The 24,080-nt window shown below is 38.5% G+C and overlaps 2 protein-coding genes across 2 annotated transcripts in view; one reads left to right on the forward strand and one right to left on the reverse strand.

Annotated features, from left to right (window-relative positions):
* LOC139728071 (uncharacterized) overlaps nucleotides 1-3,116 on the forward strand; it is a 28,656-nt gene extending 25,540 nt beyond the window's left edge. Inside the window, exons 11-15 of the mRNA XM_071639034.1 lie at nucleotides 206-309; nucleotides 918-1,202; nucleotides 1,718-1,849; nucleotides 2,178-2,237; nucleotides 2,895-3,116. Of these exons, the coding sequence (XP_071495135.1) occupies nucleotides 206-309; nucleotides 918-1,202; nucleotides 1,718-1,849; nucleotides 2,178-2,237; nucleotides 2,895-3,116 (803 nt within the window). The remainder of the gene's footprint in view (nucleotides 1-205; nucleotides 310-917; nucleotides 1,203-1,717; nucleotides 1,850-2,177; nucleotides 2,238-2,894) is intronic.
* Nucleotides 3,117-5,694: 2,578 nt separating this feature from the next.
* On the reverse strand, nucleotides 5,695-19,452 carry LOC139728072 (uncharacterized). Its single transcript, XM_071639035.1, has 14 exons — nucleotides 18,604-19,452; nucleotides 17,638-17,708; nucleotides 16,940-17,054; nucleotides 14,835-14,909; nucleotides 13,876-13,967; nucleotides 13,050-13,212; nucleotides 12,153-12,236; nucleotides 11,005-11,220; nucleotides 9,680-9,809; nucleotides 8,853-9,071; nucleotides 8,332-8,384; nucleotides 7,544-7,648; nucleotides 6,886-7,029; nucleotides 5,695-5,826 (listed from the first exon to the last, which is right to left on the reverse strand). Exons 1-14 carry the CDS (start codon nucleotides 19,450-19,452, stop codon nucleotides 5,695-5,697), a joined length of 2,448 nt encoding a protein of 815 aa, XP_071495136.1.
* Between the last annotated feature and the right edge of the window lie 4,628 nt (nucleotides 19,453-24,080).

The following is a 24,080-nucleotide window of genomic DNA, read 5'->3' on the forward strand; positions in this document are numbered from 1 at the left end:
TTTCCATTTTATAATCTTTGTCTCCTTTCTCTCTCTTTCCTTTCTCTTTCTCCTCTCTCCCTATCTATATGCCTGTATATATCTCTCTCTCCTCTCTCTCTCTCTCTTTCTAATTTTCTATTTCATTTCAACTTGTTATACTGTTTAATGTTGCTGCCAGCTTGATTTCAAGTCAGACATAATTATATCTATTTTTCTTTTTCAGATTACGATGCTCGAAAAGGTCGAAGGAAGACCATGTCTCTTCCGGATATCGAACCTCTCAAGCTGGCGGCGCCCAAGAAATTTTTACTTGGCAACAACAGACCGGTAAATCAAAGATAAAGACAACAATACAACATGTTTCCGATATATGCAGATGCAGTACAGAAGTCCTGGACTAGTTTCACTGAGCTATAGTGAGATTCAACGTCTCACTAGTTTCCAACTTTACATTATTTTTTTTTTTATTCACCTGTTATGATGCTGGTGACGAGTTCTAAGATTGACTGCGTTTGTGGCTACTAAATTGCATTCTGAAATCTTGATACCTGATTCCCACACAAAGTTAACAATAAAGCATTTTCTAATTCATTTGAGGGGGAAAATCCACGGAGAAAGAGCTGCCACGTTCCCATTTTCTCAGGAAATTCTACACAATGTGCTAAGTGTATTGAAAAAATCTATGGTTATCTGCCCGCAGAAGGACTCTGGTATGAAATTTGTGACATAATTCGACAATGAGAGTTTTGAAAGCTCCTTCACAATATGACAAAATCATCATTTTTGTGATGATTTGAACACCTAAACCGTGGGACCTCTTTCCTGGCAGGTATATAGTATATACCTTATTTGTACTATTGTATACCGCTGCATTCCGAACTCATGCAAACAGGTAGTAAAGGTTAATGAGAAATTTGTCTCCTCTCGTATCTTAGCAACTGACACTGCAGCACATGGACATCCGCAGCATCTCCGAGTCCTCCACCTTCCTCACCCGAGCAAAGGGCCTCTCGGAGAGCGATGATGAAGAGTCGGAGAGTTTGAGCGGTCACCTGACTCCGGGTCAGGTGATTGCTCACGTGCCGACCATCCTGCCTGACATCGACCTGAGGAAAGGAGCCACGCCCAGTCAACAGTCCTTCTCTCCCAGCACGTTCAGAGAATACAACTCGAAGCGGCCCTCCAGGGCAAGCAGCCGTAACCACCACAAGAGTAAATCGGTAAGAATTATAAAGCTGATTTATATATCACTGTAATTTGAACGAGTTCATAATAATTATATACTCTTTTTATTGTTGCATGAAAGAATATAAAGTCTGGACAAAATGAGCGCTAGATATAAATGAAAGAGTATCACTCATTTAGAACGGAGGCACACAAGATTCTCGTTGTAATTCTGTTGTTGTGTCAGTTATTTGTAGTCATGAAATTAGAATAAATGAAATTGATTAAAATAGAGTTTAAACGGTATTTCGTGAGTTTTACTTGGACCTCGTTTTGAATTGCAATTACTTCGGGTTTGGCATTCATTCATCATCGATGTAGGGCATAAGGCATAGGGGTAACTAGTTTGCGAAATCTGTGACGGAGACATTTGCATATACCATGCGATGATGATGATGATGATGATGATGATGATGATGATGATGATGATGGTGATGGTGATGATGATGATGATGGTGATGATGATGATGATGATGCTAATGCTGATGATATAATTTCTTTACATTTCAAGGTGTCTCCACCCAACATTAACTACCCGGAACCAGCAGACGTTCGACAAAGGCGTGCCTCCGTTCCCATGGATACCAGGAAAGATGTGTCCGTCTTCATCCAGGTTGAGCTGCTACAACCTAAAGACTGCTTCGTAAGTTATATCATGGTGGCGACAACAATCGGGATGGTGGCCTATGTTTGAGAATAAATTTCTAATTGAAAAACCGTGCACTGTTGTCTGTGTAAAAGTAATCAGCTGCACGTGTACTTGACTCATGAAATCAGTTTAAGCATTTTAGAAATAAGGCCTATGCCATGGCTGATGTGATGGCCTTTTCTGCTTCTCTGGTTTTGTGCGTTACAATTCATAGTTTTGTTTGGTGTGTACAGCAGTACTTTTCATTTTCATTTTCTCCCAGTTGAACCTTGTACTATCACATGTTTGTATTTATTATCTTTTTTCCCACTCCACTCGGCAGGGCCTCTCTTCTCTCGATCTAGAGCTGGGATTCGACACGTCACAATCTTCCGTCAGTCTGGTAAGTGATGCGTCTCAAAATCACTTCTTATCCTCCCTCACGCAGATCCACGATGTGTCCTTTATGCATTTCAAATAACATTATTTTAGACATAAACTTCCAAATTCGATATCCCTTACGCGGCATTTATGTACTGACATCTGAAGATGTTTCCCAGCTAGACATGCATATGTACATATTTAGACATTCTTTTAAGTCCTAAAGCACACGTACAAGTCTTTGTAATCGTGTACGTGCCCTGTGGTCGTATGCTGTTTCATGGAACTGTATTTCAAACTTGGGTCATTTGAGATAATTACAAACAGTTATATATTAGCTGGGTAGTTCACTCATTGCGTCACATTCACAATCAGTTTCTGAACACATGAAGAGATGAAAAGGGCCTCTAGTCAAGGAAATGCCAATTTAGTGAAGTTTACTATGATATTAGCCACGGACGGTCGACGATGTTAGGGCACTAAGTTGTGCGCATGTTCGTAGTTTCCTAACGTCTTGGGAATAATCCCTTCACAGAATAAAGGACCATTGTTGTATATACATATTACGTGTGCTTAAAACAAACAAATGCTGTCATGTTATCTGAATTTCATGCGTTTCCTCTGGAAAAATCTTTCTCGGATTTGTGAAACATTTGCACCTTGTATTCATCTCTTGTAGGTTAGCCGAGGAGCCGAGTGCATCATGATCAAGAAGGACTTTTTGGTGAAGCACGCCACCAGCGCCGTCAAACGGAACATCCGCTCCATGGTGTACCCGTACCCTTCGGCCGAGACGTTGCAGCAGAATCTCCAGAGCCACACGGACTGGTCGCACTACAAGGAGGAAACGCTCACGGGAATCCTCGGGGACAAGTCCCGGTCGAGAGACCTAAAGACGTGACGCATCACGTGATGCATCACGTCACGCATCACGTGACACTGGATCACGTGACGAACTCTTTACTGAAGAAGATGCTTGGTGATGGTGGATCTCTACTGAATTAAGGAACACCCGAGGTTGTACAAGTACGTGACTTGCAGGAGAGACAACCTCCATAAGAAAATGATCAATGCAATTTTTGGTTCTCTTGCAAACAGATATAATTACCCTTATAACATCATTGTAAAAGGCTCTACTGTAGTGTACTGTGTACCTAGTCATCAAGTTTTGTACGATGCCAGACTTGTCAAAACACAAACAAATAAAAGGAAATAGCAATATTCATAAATATCATGCAATGTGTTGTGTCCCTATAGGTCACAATTTGCCATGGTTTGGGGCGCTTTCTCTGAATTCACTAGGAAATGAAAGTAGTGATTAATAGATCTTCTGTTGTAAAGTATATGGGTCCGTATACAATATTCCACTTCAGATATCTAGGTGATATTTTGAATCACAAATCATTACATATCGAAAGGTAATTCCACCGTTTGGACCTATACCGCGAGTGCCTTCTTAGCAGATATGTTTGGTATACAAAATAAATATAAAAAGCAATACTGATAACAAAATAATTTATTTCACAGATAAGCGGTATGGTCGATAAGACTGGGTATTACCTTGACGGATACGCAGTCCCTTTTATAGAACTAAATGCAATCTGATTCGAAAGACCATGACAGAAATCGTTGCGTATGTTGTAAAATTATGAAGAAAGGGACGCTTTTCTGTGACGTCACTGATGTGTAACAGTTGTACACTATGGTTGTACATGTACTGCTCTGGTGTGAGACCATAAAGCTTGGGAGGGCACACTGTCATACGACTTGCCTTACGATAACTTGTCAATATTATGTTTTGTTAGAATCAATGTCCACTAAAGCAGTCCAGTGCTACATAAGCGAGCATTGATGTGATACATGTATTTATGCGTTAAGGGAGATGTAATATTCATTCAGATGATTTCCGTTTATCATAGGTGCAGGACGAAGAAAATGTTTGTTAAGATTTTTATCCTATCAACTTCTGAAAGGGAACGACTTCAGGTAAGGTTAGATTTCATACACATGAAAAAAAATCAAGATTTTACAAACACACACACACACACACACACACACACATGGTGCGTACTAATGTAGAGATACACAGAGAGAAACATAAATAGAGATATAAGGAAGACACACACAGCATTTCTGAAATCAATGTGTTCGTTTTATTCAAACTTTAAACACTTTGCATAGAAATTTCCTTTGCACTCGAAAAATAATGATAATAATAATCAGGCTATAATTCTGATGTAGGAACGGGTAAAATGGTAAGACATTCGCAAGTCCAGCAATGATGATATTTGAAGTCAACTAATGAGACTTGGGTATGTATACGCTCACTGAACTTTGACCAGATCATCATTGTTGTGATCAGATTTCGTTTAATCATTTCGGTTTACATGCATGCATGTGATTACCTCTGCTTCTGTTCGAAATATACATCATTAATGATGAACTGACAACTCTCGTAATTCTTGTACCGTATCACAATCACAAAGTCTATTGTGAACGAACAAACACCTCGCTGTAAATTTGAAAGAGTTGGTAACAGGGTTCTTTTTTGTAGAAGACCGAGTAAGTTTCCATGACATTTCATGACTATGTAATTCATTATTTCCGTCCTTAGGCGTGTTTTGTCGGCTGATAACTTTGCCAGGTTGTGGAACTTACTAACGGACGAATGTGCAATATGGGATCTGGGTATTCGTTCATTTTTGTCACCTCTGAATATATTTTAATTGTTGCAGAAACAACGATAAGCTTGCAAGCTGTTATTGAATGTAAGATATAGAAAAGACCCCATAATGGGGATGTGTGTTTTTAAATGTATGTACATCTGTGAAATAAATATTTCAGATTGATACCTCGAAAAATCTTGTTGCATCTCGTGTGTGTGTATGTGTGTGTGTGTGTGTGTGTGTGTGTGTATGTGTGTATGTGTGTGCGTGTGTGTGTGTCAGTGATATCATTTACACGAGCAACCATCTTAGAGGTGTGCAATCCCATTAACGAGTAATTTCAAACACTGACAAATAATGCAGTTGTAAAAACGTTGTCGACGTGTTATGTTCTTGGAGGCATGGTAAATAATACCTGACTCGCTCGCCTAGTACGGTACAAAACTTCCAAGTGGAATTAACTCTGGCGGACTCGGAGAAGGCAAAGTGAGGGAGCAGACACAAGTCATACCCCATATCTCTCTTGTCACACCAATAAATAGTCATGTGCAAGTAAATGAACTAAAGTGTTAAACGTTATAAAATGAGCTGCACGGTAATCATCATCATAATGGTCCTCTCCCTCCGTCTATAGGCCTACGTCTTCTTCTTTCCGTCAGTCTGTCTGTCTGTCTGTCTGTCTGTCTCTCTCTCTCTCTCTCTCTCACACACACACACACACACAGTCACACACGCAGACACACTCACACGCACACAGACATACACATGCTTACACACACACAAGCACATCATCATACGCATCTCGTCATGATATCATATCGATCCCTCGGACACTTTCTTCTTGAACTGCACGACGTCTCCCAGGGTGTGGGATTTGTATGTCTCCCAATCTGCCTGTTCCTGGAGTAGTTCTTGCAGGCGAGCCTTTGGGGGCCAGGGAGGCACCTGGATCGACAAAACGGTAGAAGAAATGGAAACAACCAATGATGCCATGGCGCCGAATTTTGTTGTTGCTTTTCACGACTTTTTTTTTTTTCAAACAGGTGCTTGGCACTGATTTAAACTATCATCGGGACATGATTTAAGCGGTAAGTTTCACTTACGGCAAGTTTTTGGCATTGAAACCTTTTGGTGCTTACTGTTTATTACAGAAATGCTGCCAAACCTGACAAAAATACGCGGATAAGACCGATGGCCTCCATGTATGTAGGAGGTTCGAGTCCCAACCCGGCATGATGCACTTTGGCAAGGCAATTTATCCTCATCGAGAAGTCTTTCGGACTTGGAAACCTAAAAAAAGGTCGTTGCCATGTGAAGGAGGGTTTTACCTCCATGCATGCAAAAGAGCCCAGTTCACTTCTTTCATTAAAGGTAGGGAAAATCCCAGTGAAGTGGTCAAACCCATAAAACCGGCTGATACACTCGGGTGGTGAGACCCTGAGGGTCACACTCACATAGTTGGCTTGTACTGACAAGGAGCTTACCTAAATACTGAACTGCAAATGAATAACCGCAGACAATAACTAAAATTACCATGGCGGTGATTCGTCCATCATCTCAGCTGCATAATATACTACAGACATTACGACATACTTGATTCATATCATGATTATGTTGCAAGGATCTCGAGAACATCATACCTCGCTACGTAAAATGACAGCGAAATGCGACAGGCCAGTAAGTAGCCTACATCCTATTGATTGCAATAATGCATCGTTTTACTTTAAAGAAGACATTTTCATCCTAAAGACGACAGAATTAAGGAAGAAGTATGTCCGCAAGGACAAATGAAAGGAATTTTCAACAGTTTTTTTCTTGATGAGATGCAAAGCTGGAACCTCGAATGGAGTGGCATCGTAAAAGGAATACAACCATTATTGGAATTGACCATCTTTGTCTTTTTTCCCTCCCCTCTCTGGCATAGCATTACTCCAACATGAATGAGGATAAGAACACATAGTCCAACATTACTTTCTAAAAGCGTGACGAAAATTTTTCTCTCACCGTGCGAACGAGGCGATCTCTGGCCAATCCTGAGAGATGTTGCAGGAAAAAGCTCCTGGAGATGAGGATGCACTCTGCTCCGTCTGACGTCAGAGTCAGACTTGGGGAACCCCCGCTGAGTTTGAAGAAGAGTGACGCAAGTCCCTGTGCGGAAAAAATAGGTATGGTGCCTCAGAAATGCTGCTAAGCGGAATGGCGACAACATGAATGTCTTCGTAATAACCATCTTGATCAATCCAAAGCGATGCAAACGCAAACTATTTCTTTTTCAGGTGTTTTTACTTGCTACAGTAAAGAATTCTAATTTCATCAAGCCCGGCAAAAATTCACACAACGAAAAACACTAATCCAGTAAACACTAAACCATAATCCAGTTTACAGACAGCAAAAGAGTGCTTTGTATATGTTCTCCCTTCCGATCCGTTTCATTAATGGATGAATATCAAATATTTATAATCATAAGCTCTTCATGAGCCGGCAGTGGGGGAAAAAAAAGAAAATTAAAGATTCATAGTGATGTGTACACAGTACGTTCTCTTTCCGTCAGTTCATTTCAAACATGCATGTTTTTTGTGTGTGTTGTTGTTGTTGTTATTGCTGCTGCTGCTGCTGTTGAGGGGTGGGGACAGCTAAAATGGATAGCGATGACAAGACTTACGAAGACGTCTCCGGCTTGGCACCTGTGAAGTCGGACAAATACCGATTTCCTGTCTTTGCTGCCCTCGCTCGTCTTGTCGGAGAGGAAGGACGCCATCAACGTTGTCTGCGTGCAAAAGAGCAACAACAATCATGATCTCCATGATGCATTCAGATTATTCACACTTCTAACATGACATCAATCTGGGTTCATAAAAAAAAACACAAACAAACAAAACAAAACAAAACAAAAACTCCTACCATACCAAGATTAATGCGTCTATTATGAATACGGGTTTAAAAAAAAAAGAAAAAAAACAAACAAACAAACAAACAAAAACAGAAAATATAAGTAGAAAGTGATGCAGAAAGAATGAAACTGAAATAAGCGAAATGTCAAATTGAAACATCAATTAATTCAAACACCAGTCTATGACAATCTGGTGTGCTCTCCATCATCACGTGACAATCGTTCTCTTTGTTAAAAATGAAAAAGCAATTCGACTCTTTTTTTTTTACATTTTGCACATGTTGTGTCACATTTTCGAAAAACGTTCCAAATTAATCTAATTTAAGTCGATTCAGTGAACACTGGTGGTGACGAAAATGATATGGAGTTATGTAGTCGTTGTGTGATCTTTTAGTGTATATCTTTCATGCGTCCATTTGGGAGAGCAACTGATTGGAGTTTGATTTTCAAAGAAATTAATATGTATGAAGTTTACATCATTGCCTGTTAGGACAATGGTCCTGTTGATCATAATCATACTTTAGCAAACCACGTGTCAGCTATCTAATTGTTCCACTTACCGCAACTTCTGCCAGCCGCGGACTGTGGCTGCGAGCCTCCAGGCTGTCCAGCACTGCAAAGAATTAATGACAAGAAAATATAATTTTTACGTCTCCTATCACACATAGATGCCATTTATGGAGATTACATTACTGGAAATCTGGCGCTCGTTATATTACCATGTATAAGTTTTCATCTTCCATCCCTTTATATTCGGCTATCTGTTTCTAATGTACTTCAATCGGCTCTTTCTACTCCTCCTCCTGATCCATTTCATGCATCTTTTTTTTTCTTCATAATAATCTTTCTCTTCTTCTTCTTCTACTCCTTCTCTCACCTTTTCCCTCCTGATAATTCATTCTCCTTTTCTTTTTCCTCCCCATCTCTAGTTCGACTCTTTCACTCTCCCTTATTCTCAAAGGGTTGATACTTCTTATTATGACAAGGCAATAGAGACAGATAGTAGAATTTAATAGAACAAAAATTGATATACAGGAAAAAAGAAAGCGGTTGGGAAGTGGACAACTGGTTTCTGACTCACGCGAGATCGGCTCCTCGGCTTCCAGAACGTCGGCGTTGCTCGTCTTCGGCTTGTTCTGATAGAGCTCGGTGGAGAAGACTTTCCTTGCAGCGTTGGCGAATCGTTTGGAGGCCGAATTCCCCCTCGAGGACTCGGCGCTCTTCGCCACTGACTCGGCCAGGCTTTCGACGTCCGAATGCTCCGATACTGTGATGATCGGCGGCAGCTTCGCTCGGCTCCCTACACAAGTTTTGAACGCATGGATATGAGATCAAAGCATTGTCATTTTCGGACAAGGGAGAACTTTGCTCTCACCAAGAACTAACGGAATAGAAGAATAATTGGTCCCTTCGTGCAATCGGTATTTTGCTCATGTTCACTATTGCTCTAGATGGTTGCGGCTTAAACAATTCTACACTGTCTTGTGTAACGTCCAGCGCATTGATATTTTCAGGTGTGAAGAAGAAAAAAAGAAGAAAACATGAAATAACATACTAGGTAACTTTATGTCCACCCGCAAGGGGTGAAAAATATGTTTACAGTGTAGGTGGTTCTAAAGTGATATATATAGTCTACTGCTTCTAAAATCAAGTGAGGTTAGGTAGTATGCTATCACACACAACTGATGAGTTTGTTATGGTATGTTTTGATAGATTAAAGAATTAAAGGTATTCCTCCCAATGTAGCGATTCTGATAAGTCGGACCACATTCAAATAAATGAATTCAGCATCATAAACTGAATAAATCATCTTCCCTTCACATACTGATACTATTCAACATGTCATTTATCATGTATTAACCTAATGTAGGTGACAACTTTATCATTGTGAGAGTAAATCCGACTTACTCAGATTGACTCTTGTGGGCGGTGGGGCCTTCGTGGGACTGGCCCGCTTCTGCCCCCGGGTGTTGGTCAAACGAGGAGTCGGCGACTGGATTCGTGGTTCCTTCAGTTGTTTCAAGACGTCACATGCCCCCTAATTTAAGCAAAATATAATTTGATTGGTGGTATCTCGACAATCTTGTTTCTGTCTCTTATATCTAGGGCAATATCAGCATCACAGTGTTGATAAAAATGACTACAATATTATAGTATATTCTTTTGATTTCCATTATATTTCATATCTCATTGATTACATTATATTTGTAAAAGGAAAATAAAAAGTACTTAAAATCGTGAGCCAGAAAAATCACGAGGGAAATTTACTGAGCATAACAATTCAAACAGAGCAGAATCGACATACAGGCATGAAGAAAGTGACATTTTAGCACGCATTCAAGACATATTTTCACACTATGATGAGTATACTATACAGTACATGTATATAGCATTAGTATTAAAGAAAAGAAAATGTATCAATACAGCGCGTTCCTTGATTCATCTATTCTTTAATGTTGAAGTTTGTGCGTGATTATGCCTCCTCAACAATGTCCTCACAATAGAACTCTGCATTAATTTGAGTAATGTCTCGTTGGGCTGAAATCGCAATCTCAGGTCAAGTAACGGTGAGAGCTAACACAGGCAGAAATGTCGGTTGGATATAAATACAAAATCCAGTGTAATCAACTTTATAAAATCAATTTCAATAATTTGTATAACATCGCAATATTTTGTCTGCATAGTGACATGATTAATCCACCATCTAAGTCAAACTGAATAAAAGGTGATATTTAAAGGCATAATTTACCATTTGCAGATGAAACAAAAACCCAGCATTAGTGCTTTAAAATAGTTCTAAGATGTGAGTTAGGGATAGAAACAACCACTGTGAAAATTTGAATTAATAAAATCAATGTTAAGTATTGTTAAATATACAAAATGTGAACAAAAGTTATAATAAAAATGTGTCCGGATTAAAGCGTCTACAGTTACAGTTGATCAAGAAAAATACTGACATCTCCTTATACTTTAGGCTTTATTGCAAAAAAAAAATTAAATGGGAGGGTGTTTTGTGGTACAACAGACCTACACATATGCAAGAAAGGCGATATCTTGATTATTTTTCAAATCACCCCTCCCAAAGGTAAACTGGACGTTCAAAGTGACCCGACAGAGATTGTAGAATGTTTTATAAATTCAACTTAATTCATTTCACAAAATATTCACATAAAATATAACACAAATTATAACACTAATTTTGGAAGATACACTTACAAAATACAATGACATACCGACTTAATGACGTAGATCCACTCGGATTGGTTGCTGTTCCGACACACGACTGCGCCCCTCCGGAAGTAGGCCAGCATGCAGACAGTCGGGTTGTTCTTCGGTAGCTTCTCGACCGGCCAGTCCTGGAACGCCTCGATGGTCTTCATGAAACTCTGCAGGTCGTTGTCACCGCCGTCCTCTCTGTCGTTTTTCTGCATGAAAATGTTGACGTACGTCTACGAGAGAGAGAGAAAAAAAAAGTCGTTGATAACAATAATCACATATTCTACGGTTATGCACAGCTTGAAAGTAGCTTCCGCATCATCTACATATCTGACAATGACAGCAATTCAGCATGGTATTTAGCGAGCCCATAATAACATTATCAACAATCGCAGCCGTTGATCATTTTGGCTTCAATATCATCACAAATATAGATGTACACGCTGGTCGCCTTCGTTTATTTAGTTTGTCTCAGGGTTTGACTTCCGGTGCGTTTGAGACAAAAACAAACAAACAACATACTAATTACGAAAAAGAAAATGTAATTCAGACATGCAAATTCTCAATTGCTATGCATTTCTTGTCAGTATTGAAAGGTTATTGACGAAGCGGTTAAGTCGCTCGTTGACCACATCAATATTACGAACACAATGATCCGAATTTTCAAACGTGGCGTAGATTTAGATCACGGATTAACTGTGTTATATGACGTCATTTAGACCATGTCTAAATTATTTAGTCCATAGATTATTTAGTCCTTATTTAGTCCTTATTAAGAAATGCTCAGTTTAGACCTTGGACTACGTATATAGGCTATGGTTTCAAAAATACATGTTCTATGATAGGCGACGTTTCTGGAGTCAGGCCATTATGTGTGCAAATGATTTCCATGTCTACGTATTAGCCATTGTGGTAGAATCTACCTCTATGGTATAACCCACCAACTCGGCAACAAAATGTTCATTCTATAAGCAAAGCAAAAAGCAAAAAAAAAAAAAGAGGAAAAGATAAAAAGAATTAAAAAAGGAGAAAGAGATTTGAAAAATATCTTTAGAATTCATCTAGCTAAGACTTTCTAGTACATTTGTATACCTATCTTGCCATAAAATTTGTTCATTTGCAACACAATTTTTACAGTATTACTCAGTTTTGCTGCTGTGTGTACCTCTTTATCGATTGTAAGCACTTCGACCTCGTCCTGACATATGACCGTATGAGGGCGTGGTTCGTTCATCAGCAATTCTTTTTCCTGTTGACAAGAAAGACAACAATCTTGATTATACAGACAGATTAACAAGCGAGGAGTTATTACTGAGGAGGTGAGCAAAATAAAATCATTAATGTATCAATTGATTAACCTAATAATTGAGCCATGAAAGCATTCATCTTTAAAGCACAAGTTTCAACAAAGAGATTTTACTGGGATGCATCTCTTTGGTTTCAAATCATTTCTAGCTGATGTGTTGTAATCAAGACATGTCCCTAACTAAACTACTTCGCTTGTTTGGAAATATTCCCCTGATGGGCGAAATTGCTCATCTGACTCCATTTTATATGTTATATACGAAAGGTTCAAACCAAGTGCGACGAATTGGTCGTTTATTCATGCAAGTCCATTACTTTGGAATAAATTGCCATATTGTAACCGTAAGGTATATTCGAGAAACTCACAATGTAGATGTCGTCAAAGTGCGAATTATAAACATCATTTAAATTTTACACGCAAGTTGTTTTTCTTCTTCTACATTATTTGTCATGCGCTGTTCACTATTTGTTTAATATTAGGCTTTCACTTCTTTTAAAAGCGCTATGGGCACTTCTGTAGATATGACGCTTTATAAGCAATCACTATTATCAGCATTATTATGAAAAATACCAGAACATAATATAATGTATGTATGAATGTTTTAATGTGTGTACGACTGTATGTGATAATGTATGTACGTTACAATGCATGTGTGTGTATGCGTATGGTATATTGCATGTACGTGTATATTATCACGTGTAGTGACCAAATTTAAAAAAAGGGACAGATAAAGAGGCAGGTTTTTGTTCGTCTTACCCCAAACGAGCTCCCTAGGCGCAGGAAGTTGACGAGCCTCACTCGAGCCTGATTGGTTCCCTGGTCTATGGTTGTCGTGGTAACCAGCGCCGTGCCGGACAGCATCAGGTAGAAATTCTCAGCTCGATGGCCCTGTCGTATGATCACACGTCTCTTTTCGAGACTAAACAAATGAAAAATAAAAAGTCACACACATAACCGCAGCTCAAATGCCACGATCAAGCAAAAAATACCATTATAAAGCGTGTGAAAAGTCATCAGATTTAAAGAAATATTACCAAAATCACAAATGGAAGATATCACTGCTATTGTTTAGAATAATTTATGTAATCATTGTATATAATTTTCAATGAAGACGGACTGGTCATAAGTTAATCATGCATAATGTAAACAAAGAATTAAAATCAAAGGAACATTTTGCAAACTATACGAGCCTCGTTGCGGAGACGAGTAGGCAACAGAGGTTGAATGTATTGTGTGAAGGAAACAACGTTCAGTGGTTTATAAAAGTCTTACCTATACATGTATAAATCTTTCACATGTAACAAAGGCATCACGACAAGCTATAAGATGAGAGTAACTGATATTTAAACCAATCAATGCTAAACTAATCAATGTTAAAACTTTGTCTAAGATGCGTATGATTATCTTCATGACCAACTTGATTGTGTTAAACTTTGTAGCTTTGTATAGAATCATTCTGATTCTGATTGTTTTTGAGGGGTTTTTTCAGTTAGTATGACTAATTCCAAACCTTGCTTTATTATTGTTATCGTTATTTTTAGACAGGAATTATCACTGATGTAAGATCTACTTGCTGTTATACCTGTTGTACCAGCCAAACTTTGCCATAGCTTCTTGCATCTTGATGGGGAATTCACAGAACGTATCCAACACGCTTCTCAGACATATTAATGCCTGTAGGGAATACAAAGAAAGACATACAACAAAGGTTTATCTCGTGTTGGCATTGTAAAAACTGGTCTTATGCTAGCCATTATGCCCATGCATTTCATAAAGGGGTTTGCAATGATTGAATGTTGCTATAATCGCAGTGACCATGATATTGACTCACACATCTATATCGGATTTGTTGCTTAATGGTTGTTAATTGGCATATGAACTGTAATTATTACAGCTTGTAATAGTTGTAAATTGCTTTGTGATATGGTGTCATGCTGGTGTTATACTACAACCAAGAACAACTGTAATTCATCCGACTTTTGGTATCAGATTCTGATTGTCTTACTTAAAAGAAAAAAAACAACTCTTGATCGGGACATTTAAATCCAACATAAGCATCAGGGATGGATGTGGGGTTTACTGATCATTTTCGTGTGCTAGTTTCATCTTTCTGATAAGAAAGGAGGTAGGAAATCTGGGCATCCCTTAGAAGGTTTGACCAAGTTGAATGTGCTAATTTTAAGCCGCGTGTTCTTCAAACTGCAAGGCCTCGCGACCCAGAACTGTATACTCAAGTGGCTCGACATCTCTTGTGCATTGATTTTATGTCCGGCTACTTTGAGGGTTTTTTCTATGTTTCTTATTCTCATTCATACAAAATTGTTCATTCATGAACAAAACTGATCATGTCCATGTCGTTTTTCTGCACTGGCATTCAACCCGCAAGATGGGTTCCGTGACTTTCGTAGAGTCACTTTCCCCTTTGAAATTAACAACACTGTCGTTACAAATAAATCGTCAAATCATATAGTCTACTACTAATCAAATTGATACATCGCAAGTAGGTAATCACAAAGATTTCAAAATTGAATTACAGTGTACCTTGTTTATTTCCTCTGGAGTTCGATCCTCTACTTCTTTTGTCATTATTCGCTTCACTTCAGCACTGAGTTGTCCCTAGAAATATATGGAGAAAATGAATACAAATAGAATGATGGATAAATGTTTGATATCGTAGTACATGATGTGGTTCTATCAAAGTTTGCGATAAGTCATAATTTTTTCAAAAGTAAGACCGGTTATTTTGCACAATACCATCTTTAAATGCTGCTTGCACATTGTGAAACGTCCAGCACTCAATTGGTACTTTTCCATTAAGCGACCGTCTCAATTATTGATCGCCAACACAACATAGCTTGATATTAATCATGGGATAGAGCCGATTCTCCTTGGTTTAACCCAACTCATAAAATTCACAATGGTTCGTTCGGAACAGTTAAAGGGGGATAGAGACAGTTTCTGTGTAAAATCAATTCGGAGAGTAATGTTGGTTACCTCGCACACCTGTTCGGGGCTGAAAACAAGTCTTCACATTATTGTATACTTCCTTCGCAATGCGAGGTCATCAGCGGTTTAAGTGAACTGTGACCCGGATAATGTTCCATTAATTGCTCTGAAGTTTGCATCGATTGCGTAACCCTTCCGATGAATAGCAGCTCAGGCTTAAGTGAGAAAATCGATGGGTGTCGATAAATACCTTTGGCGGCTACATACTGTATAGTACTTTCTTACTTGCTGGTGGCGCCGTTACAGAAAGAACGAAGATAACTTAAGACTACTGATGCATTACAGTCCGACGGCCCCCCATGTATTATTCGCATGCACCCACCACTCAAAACCGTCATCAGATGGGTATTAATGACATAACTACCGTATGCAGCGAGTACTGTTATTTGGACTGCATTCAAGTTTAGTAACTGAACACACACGTGTGTGTCAAACACATGGCACATGAAGACACGCACGCCTTGATTCACCATCATCATGCCTTACACTTTCTTCTCTACGGTACACACGATATTCCACATGCATCGATGGATTTAAGAAAGGAAGATTTAAAAACATAAGATTTTCATACATCTATATTGTTAAATCAGTAAAATATGTCGCATTATATGGTGATAGACTAACTTTTTATTATTATTGAAATGAAATATATATACATATATATATATATATATATATATATATTGAAACAAGGAAGGAAAACTGACCAGAAACAATTGTAATAATAAATAGCGAAAACTTTTTCGCTATATATATATATATATATATATAAAGTTTTCGCTATATATATATATATATATATATATAGTTTGTACGTGTCACGCACTTACGAAGTATACTATTATATATTTCAGTAATAATGGTAAAGAAACGAAGAATTGTTTTTGCACTCATGCTATCAAAATGGAAAGACACAGCCGACAGCATTCTTTACCGTTTTGATAAGGGATGGAACTTCTAATAGTTTTTATTATTTCTATCTACATTTTGTGACTCTATAAATTAGGCGTTTTCTTATTTAAAGTTTGTTTCTTTGATTGTTTATCTGTTATAATGAAAACAAATTAAAACTTGCTTATGCTTTCTGAAAAGACACATATTCGACATAAAGGCTGTTACATAATTTTAGAGAGTGGACCTGTAGGTCTGGTTTTCATAGGATCAGACGTGCTCGGATGATTTCGTATGACAATTACCAGTTACCTGGAAAAAACCACACGGGGTTGGCATCGTTCCTTTCACCCGTTTTCAGGAGAGTACCATTATTGCCATTCTCATTCAGCTATAAATCTACAGCGGCCTATACAGCTAGGTTGTCGGTTTGTTCGAAGAAACAACTTACACAGTAATTACGCCCACTGCGTTTTCTGATAAGACATAAAAACTGCTTTTGTAGGCCTACTTCTTTGCAGCTTTAAGCATAGGGGCATCCCAGAGGTGGAGACGCCTTGAGTGGATAATCTCTACATAGGCTGAAAGTAAACTTTTCCCAAACTTTCACTTTGATTTGACCTATACATATCCTAGTCACCAAACATCGGACTGGTAAGACGGAACATAAGCCGGCAAAATCTGTTTCTGTTTTAACTTGACCGAATAAAGCGAAATAAATAACGAGACAAATCAAGATAACAGTTTACCTCTTTCTTGGCCTTGTAATGGTTGCGATCAAAGAACAAGCCAGATTTATTTTGTGGCGACGGTGGTCCACCGAGACAAATGCTGTCTGCTGTCTGGTCGTTCTTGTATCTAGAAATAAATCATTTATAAACATGCTATTTCTGCAGTCCATACATACAAAACAACAAACAGACCGGGAAAGACCTCCCGAATATCAACATCTCTATCATGCTAAAAATCTGTATAGATACGTGAAGTTTTCTCATGTATATGGATTCATAGACTTTCATATACACTGTACATGTGGTAGCACCGCAAGTAAAGGCCGGCACCACGTAACTATAGCGCCATAAAGGAAATAAACATAATGTTCCAAATCATGGCAATCCTCCAACGCGTTGTTGTTTGCATCTCATGTTCAGTTATGATAAATTTACATGTTAATTGTATATACATCATATATCTATATGAATATGAACATATGATCCGTTTTTACAGTGCATGTGGTTCAAGTAGATACAATCCGACATCAAAGATCATCATGATCATATTACTCGAGAATTCAAACACAGTGGACAACATACTTGAAGGTTGAATAAAATGATATGAAACCTGAACTCGCGTAAAACTTTTTATACCGAAAGAAATGCACATTGTCTTGTCCCGGTAAACGAATGTATCATTAATTCTCTGGCAGTAGATAAAGCGGAATACCTACCTCCTACTTATCTGGAAAGATCTCATCACCATCTGCAATAGTCGAACCGCTTTCCGGAAACGATCACTCGACTGATGGAATAAGAACACATGACAACATTTGCGTTACTATCATCTCTAAAACCATCAAGTTTTCATGTTCCTCCTGTAAACATCATTTGCGTCAGCTTTTCCAATACGTGTACATTCATTTACGATGGACTATTTATAGTACGGATTATATTCATACTGTCCTGCTAAACTCATCCTATGACGATTTAACGGGTAGTATGCAGATGTATAGTAGTGTCCATAGATTTGATCATAATATTATTATAATAATTCGGGGCACAAATAAAAGTTGTTCTTTTCGAAACAGTAGTATAAGTATGCATTTTCCTCGTCGACCTTTTTGGACAACAGCGTAAAAAGAATTGCCACTTTCAGCAGTTTAAGACATGGCTCTCATACCGCAGCTAAGTATCACGCAAACTACGTGTGTTAAACCTTATATATATATATATATATATATATATATATACAGAGTTTGATACAAAAAGAGATAAAGATTTTATTTTCCAATATTTAAAAGTAGGGTCATCATCAAATAGAGAAAAATTAAATCTCTTTAGTGATTTTGCACTCGTTATATAACAAGTGTCTTTAAGGTATCGTTTCGTTTTCTTTGATTTTCAGCAAATTATTAATCTCAAATATCTCTAAATTGATGAAAATTGATATACAACAAGTGTATCTGTATTTGCATTAACAAGTGTTTTTAAGACATCGTTTCGCTTTCTTTGATTTTCACCAGATTAATTCTCAAATATCTCTAAATTGATGAAAATTGATATATCTGTATTTGCATTTAAGCTATTCGCATATGGTCTATATTGTTGCTGATATCTCTAAATAAGAATTTATGAGTAAGGCTGGTATACAGTGCGTAGTGGTAATGCAAACAAAACAAGCCAGCAACCAACTTTACCAAGTTTGGTGATGCGGGTATGGCCATGAGTTGTACGTTGAGCAGGTGTCTGCTGCGTCCACGTCCGAATCGTCTACCGTCTCGCGGAGAGTCGTGTGAACTCTCACGACTCGAGCTCCCGCTTCTCCTTCGTAGACTCGAAGACCGCCTCGTGCGGGAGACGTGACTTCGACTCACGCTGGAGCGTCGCCTACCCGGGCTTCGGGAGTTCGTTGAGGAGCCTTTCCTCCCACCTAAGTTCAGCAGGCTCATCTGTTTGGATAACGACTTCGGCTTTGGGCGATCAACGGAGTATGAGTTGACGATATCTACCGTCCCGTCGCTGAAGTTGCTAATCCGGCGCGCGTAGAGGCTCTCGTCGTAGACATCGCTGATAGCTTCGTTCTGCTGAGCGAGCTCGTGCAGCGCCTTCAGCCGAAAACTGGAACTTCGTCGAAGATGTCGACGCCGTTGGGGCTCTCCGCTGTTGAATCGGGCAACTGCACGCTGCAGGACAGTTGGAGAGTTTGATGTGTTTGAGAGTTGGGACGAAACAAATACATTTTGACCACTAGTCCGACGAATGAAAGGAGTTCTTTTGATCGACCTGGTCATCGACTGAGTTGACATTCGACGTCTACCAGGTGGTCGGCTCAAATCACCAATATTGTAGGCACATGTAGCTCCTGCATTCTGGCCGTCCGAAATCGTAGCCGGCAAGCGACTCAACGTCGAATCCAACACCACAACCCGTGACTTAGTGCTTCTGGTTTCATCTCTCACCTCGGAAATATTTGTCGCTGGATCGATGGGCTTTAGGATTTGTCCTCCTCCTTGGATAGAGGGAAATTCCACTCGTCCTGCCGTCATCTTGAAAATAGCAATGCAATCAAGTGGACTTGGTAGACATTAGCTTGCTGAACATGTGAAGGCAGCGGATACATTGGCGTAGGACCTTACATATTTTCCAAGCTTACAGCTGTACGCTATTCTGCACTAAAAGGGACGCATGATTTCACCATTCACAGTTCAGCTTTTTGATCTGATGAAAAATCTGAGCGATATACACATTTGTCAAAAGAATAATCTCTATATTAGTCAAAGTATCTGACCATTTGCACTTGAGACGTCCGAAACAAGGTAAAGCAGTTACATCACATTCTCAAAATCTCACGTGAAATTCTTGTTCTATCCAAAGGCGTTTATCCAAACATATTGAGTTCGCAACCTAGAAAAAGTCGATGCACCTGGGCTCGCTTATTATACTCTATTTTTGGTGTGATGTTTAGAGCTCCGGAGTTCCTGCGTCATCAGCTCCAGCCTTTTGGAAATCCCTTATATTTGTTGAGTATGTTTCACGCGCATCTAGATCCAAGGCAGATGTATGAAGCGCAAGTCCAGTGGCTTGGTCACCTGATCAAGCCTCTTCTGTTCAACCAGCAGTCAATACAAATGATCCCTAGGATGCGATGATCGTTGTTTGGCAAAATATCAAAGAAGAAGATGCATCAACAAACACTGAAAGAGCGAGATGGGACATGACGTTATGTGCGCCCTGCAGAAAATTATGCTCGCTGCACAATATTGAAGGCCCTGCCAGTCAGAACGCAATAATATTGGATTCTCCCCAGAGGGACATTTCGCTGCCCACTCCACCAGCCAGTTGGGCGTAACATGCAGGTGTATCCAAGATACACAGAACTAAATGTTCGCTATAATGCACAAATCGATCGCCTGTTCAGAAGCTGTGCTATATATATTGGGGAAGGACATCCCCATTGGTCAGAGCTTAAAGGGCATTGCCTTCCTCGCACTGACCAAGGACAATACTTTTTTTTTTTTACAGAACGGGTTGATCGATTGATTAGGAGCAGATTCGCTCGATAGGGTACGTAATCCCTTTCCGTTCCTGAAAGGCCCCTCTCGAACGCTCATTGTCCATGGATCAGGTCCACGTTCCTTTGTCACCCAAATTACGTGAATGAAGATGGTTGGTAGTCTGAACTTGAATTCCGTGGGGATTCGTTGCACATTCGTTAATGATAAAATTAAATGTGTCTGCTTCCGCGATCTTCAAGCCAATTAAGGTAGGGTGTGGTCCACTCGAAGACCTCTCCAACAGATGTTGTTGAAGTTGGGTCTACCTTTACTAGGAATCCGGGATTTACGCGTTCTCAAAAGATTCTGAAGTAAGGACTGATTCATCTTAACAAGAGGAACTCAAAATTCCTATGCATCGTTGAAGATGGCAAGGAATCGATTGCGAATGAATAGACGGCAAATGCCTCTGGATTGCTGTTTGTATTTATGGAAGGAGGAGGAGGACCAAGGTAATAGAAGTGAGTGACAGGGAAGATTCGGCGCACCTGTCAAAGGGCGATGTTTCCACCACACATGCATTCTCCCAAATACAAAATATAATGTACAATAGAAACATACGCCAGGGTAGATGCGTACATACATAAATTCATATGTCCATACACACCGACACCAACATACAAATATACAAACACACACACACACACACACACACACACACACGCATATATATATATATATATATATGTACATATAAACATATATATAAACATAAAATGTTTATACATAACCAGGTCAATTATCTCTTTAGATAATTGCAGGTACACATTGAACATACAACACAAATAACATCCATGAGATTATTGTGCCAGTATCAACAATAATATTTAACACTAACGATCATTATAACATTTATATCAATTCTTTGAAATATATATATATATATGTCGGACGTTTATAGAAACTTCACACTCCGGGCGGACCAGTAGTCAGTCGATGTTCTGCATTTTTTTTCTGATTTCGTTTTATACAAAATCAAAAACTCCATTTACCTTCCCATTGAGAAAAAAAAAAATATCCGTGGTCCTAAAACTGTAATGAGCCTTCTTTTGGTGCATCTAATTCCATATTACATATACAAATATAAAATATTACACATATACTAATCAACAAACTTCAACATTTTTCATACTATAGAGACAAACCCATGAACTGAGAGTGAGAGTTGAATTCTGATGAAATGTGTATCTATAATTATATACTTTTTGTTTACTTTAGTAATAACGTTTAATCGTCTGCATAAAGGGTATTAATGATACTTCGTCCGTTGAGGTCATAACCATGTGTACATCGAAAAAAAATATATATATATATTCCAGGAGAGGGTTAAAACAATAAAGAAATATAACTGGGGATGAATGGTCGCCTTAAAAAAAAAATGTTCCCACAAAGGGCCTGACACACATCTCTGAAGCCTGCTCTACAATCAATTGATGTAATTTACCAGGAGGGTGGCCTGAATCTACTAAACAACTGGGTACATTGTAGCAAAAAAAAAAAAAAAAAAAAGGCAATGAGATCGAACTTTCTGCCGCCAAATACTGTATATACATTTCATGCACATATACATTTCACCTCACAGAATAATTTCATCTGCCAAAATTTAATGAAATATCTCACTTATACAAAATGTGAGGGAAATCAATCCAAAAAAAAAAAATTCAAACAAACTTAAATCACCAGATTTATGTATCAATACAACTTTTGAATTTGACCATATGTTGGACGGATTTGACTTTCCAACATAATATGTGTAGGTGGTGTGTGCAAATACTATATACTAATATTGCCAAAAATGATTATATCACACAGTCAGAAAACGTTTCAATATATCAAACATACAATTCAGTTTCAAATAATTTACCTGTGTTTACAATATTTATTATCACATAACATTTTCAACAATAACATAATATCAGCAATATGTTAATCTTTGATAACATATTGAATTGGGATTTGGTACTGTATACAAAACCTGATTATACCGACATATACGGTGCATCAGACCATGTTTGTTCGTGTCTGCTGTAAAATATGACAAAAGAAGCTAGAAGTGCAGCCTTGCTTAGGTCATTGTACAGCTCCTTTGGCTTCTTGTTACAGTTACACTTGGCGAGGATTTGCTTTACTCGAGTTTTGTTTTCAGCGTCAATGAATCCCCTTTGTCCGACCTCAATCGCTTCAAATGAGGTGTCGTAATCGGTTTCATTCAGATCTCGAACCAGGTCTTTGTACCTCTCTATCTTCCTCTCTATATAAACCTGAAAATTTCTCGAACGAGTTTTCTGAGAGAGGAAATTGGTTTTCACAGAAGCTCAGAAATGTTTCTTTCGAAGAAAATTTGTTGGCCTCTCGTATTTCAAACGTAATAATTAATTGGCCATAAACCCCTCTTTTTAAGGGAAATGAAACCCAGATATGCATGTGTATTGAGTGAATGCTACAATGCATGTATAAATAGGAACACATCAGCGACGTTTGAGGAAAATCGGACAATACATTTGAAAGTTATAGACTTCTAATATTTCGGCACAGCCATCGCTGGATGACTAGATTACTACAATTTACCCCCTCTGTCAGTTAAGCTAGATATGTGAAGATTGGTTGAATTCTCTTGAATTTTCTTGATTTTTCCTTATAGTTTTTGTGTATCTTCGTCTATAAATGACGTCAAAAAGTTTTGTAGTCTTTTTATCCAGCGATAGGTGCACCAAAACTTTACAAACTAAAAACTTTTTATCAAATTTCCCCCATTTCCTTTAACGCTGATCTGTTCTAGTGAAATCGCTGCTTTCCCTCCATTCACATACCTATTTGGGTCTCATCCTCAATAAGACACTTATATTATACTAAATGTATAAACGCGCTGGTATTCCAATATCTACACTTTTCAAACCTGTACTGGAACCAAAGGGCATGCGTCAGGATTGACAATAAATTTTCCGATTGTGCAGAAATCAAACGAGGTGTTCGTCAGGGATGCATCATGTCACCTAGTTTGTTTAATCTATACACAGAATGTATTTTTAAAAGCATTGAAGGTATGCCCGGCATTAACGTTAGTGGAGTAATGATAAATACGTAATCTGAGATATGCGGATGATACTGTGTTGCTAGCTGATAATGAACAAGACCTGCAAACAATTGTTGATGTCATATACCGCCAAAGTAAGGCATTTGGCTTGGACATGAATGTGAAAAAGACCAAAACGATGGTAATATCTCGAAAGGTGGAAATACCAAGGGTAAACATCTCTATCAGCAACACTCTCCTGGAACAAGTCAGTGAATTCACATATTTAGGACAAAATGTTTATGAAGATTGGAAAAATGGTGGAGAAATTAGAAGAATTGGAATAGCTAAAACTAAGTTTACCCAAATGAGTAAAGTGTTAACATCAAGGAAGATATCTACTGCACCCAAGCTCAGACTAGTAAAATGTTAGGTGCATTCAACTCTCCTTTACTGTTGTGAAACATGGACATTGTACTTGAATGATATGAAAAGGCTGGCAGCATTCGAGATGTGGATAATTAGACGCCTGGGCCACATATCATGGTCAGACAGGAAAACAAATCAGTATGTTCTAGATCATCTGAATGTCACAAAAACCTTGACG

The sequence above is a fragment of the Diadema antillarum genome, unplaced genomic scaffold (assembly GCF_040938485.1).
Source record: "Diadema antillarum isolate AM-2024a unplaced genomic scaffold, OU_Dant_1.0 seq00000163_RagTag, whole genome shotgun sequence".
Classification (NCBI taxonomy): Eukaryota; Metazoa; Echinodermata; class Echinoidea; order Diadematoida; family Diadematidae; genus Diadema; species Diadema antillarum.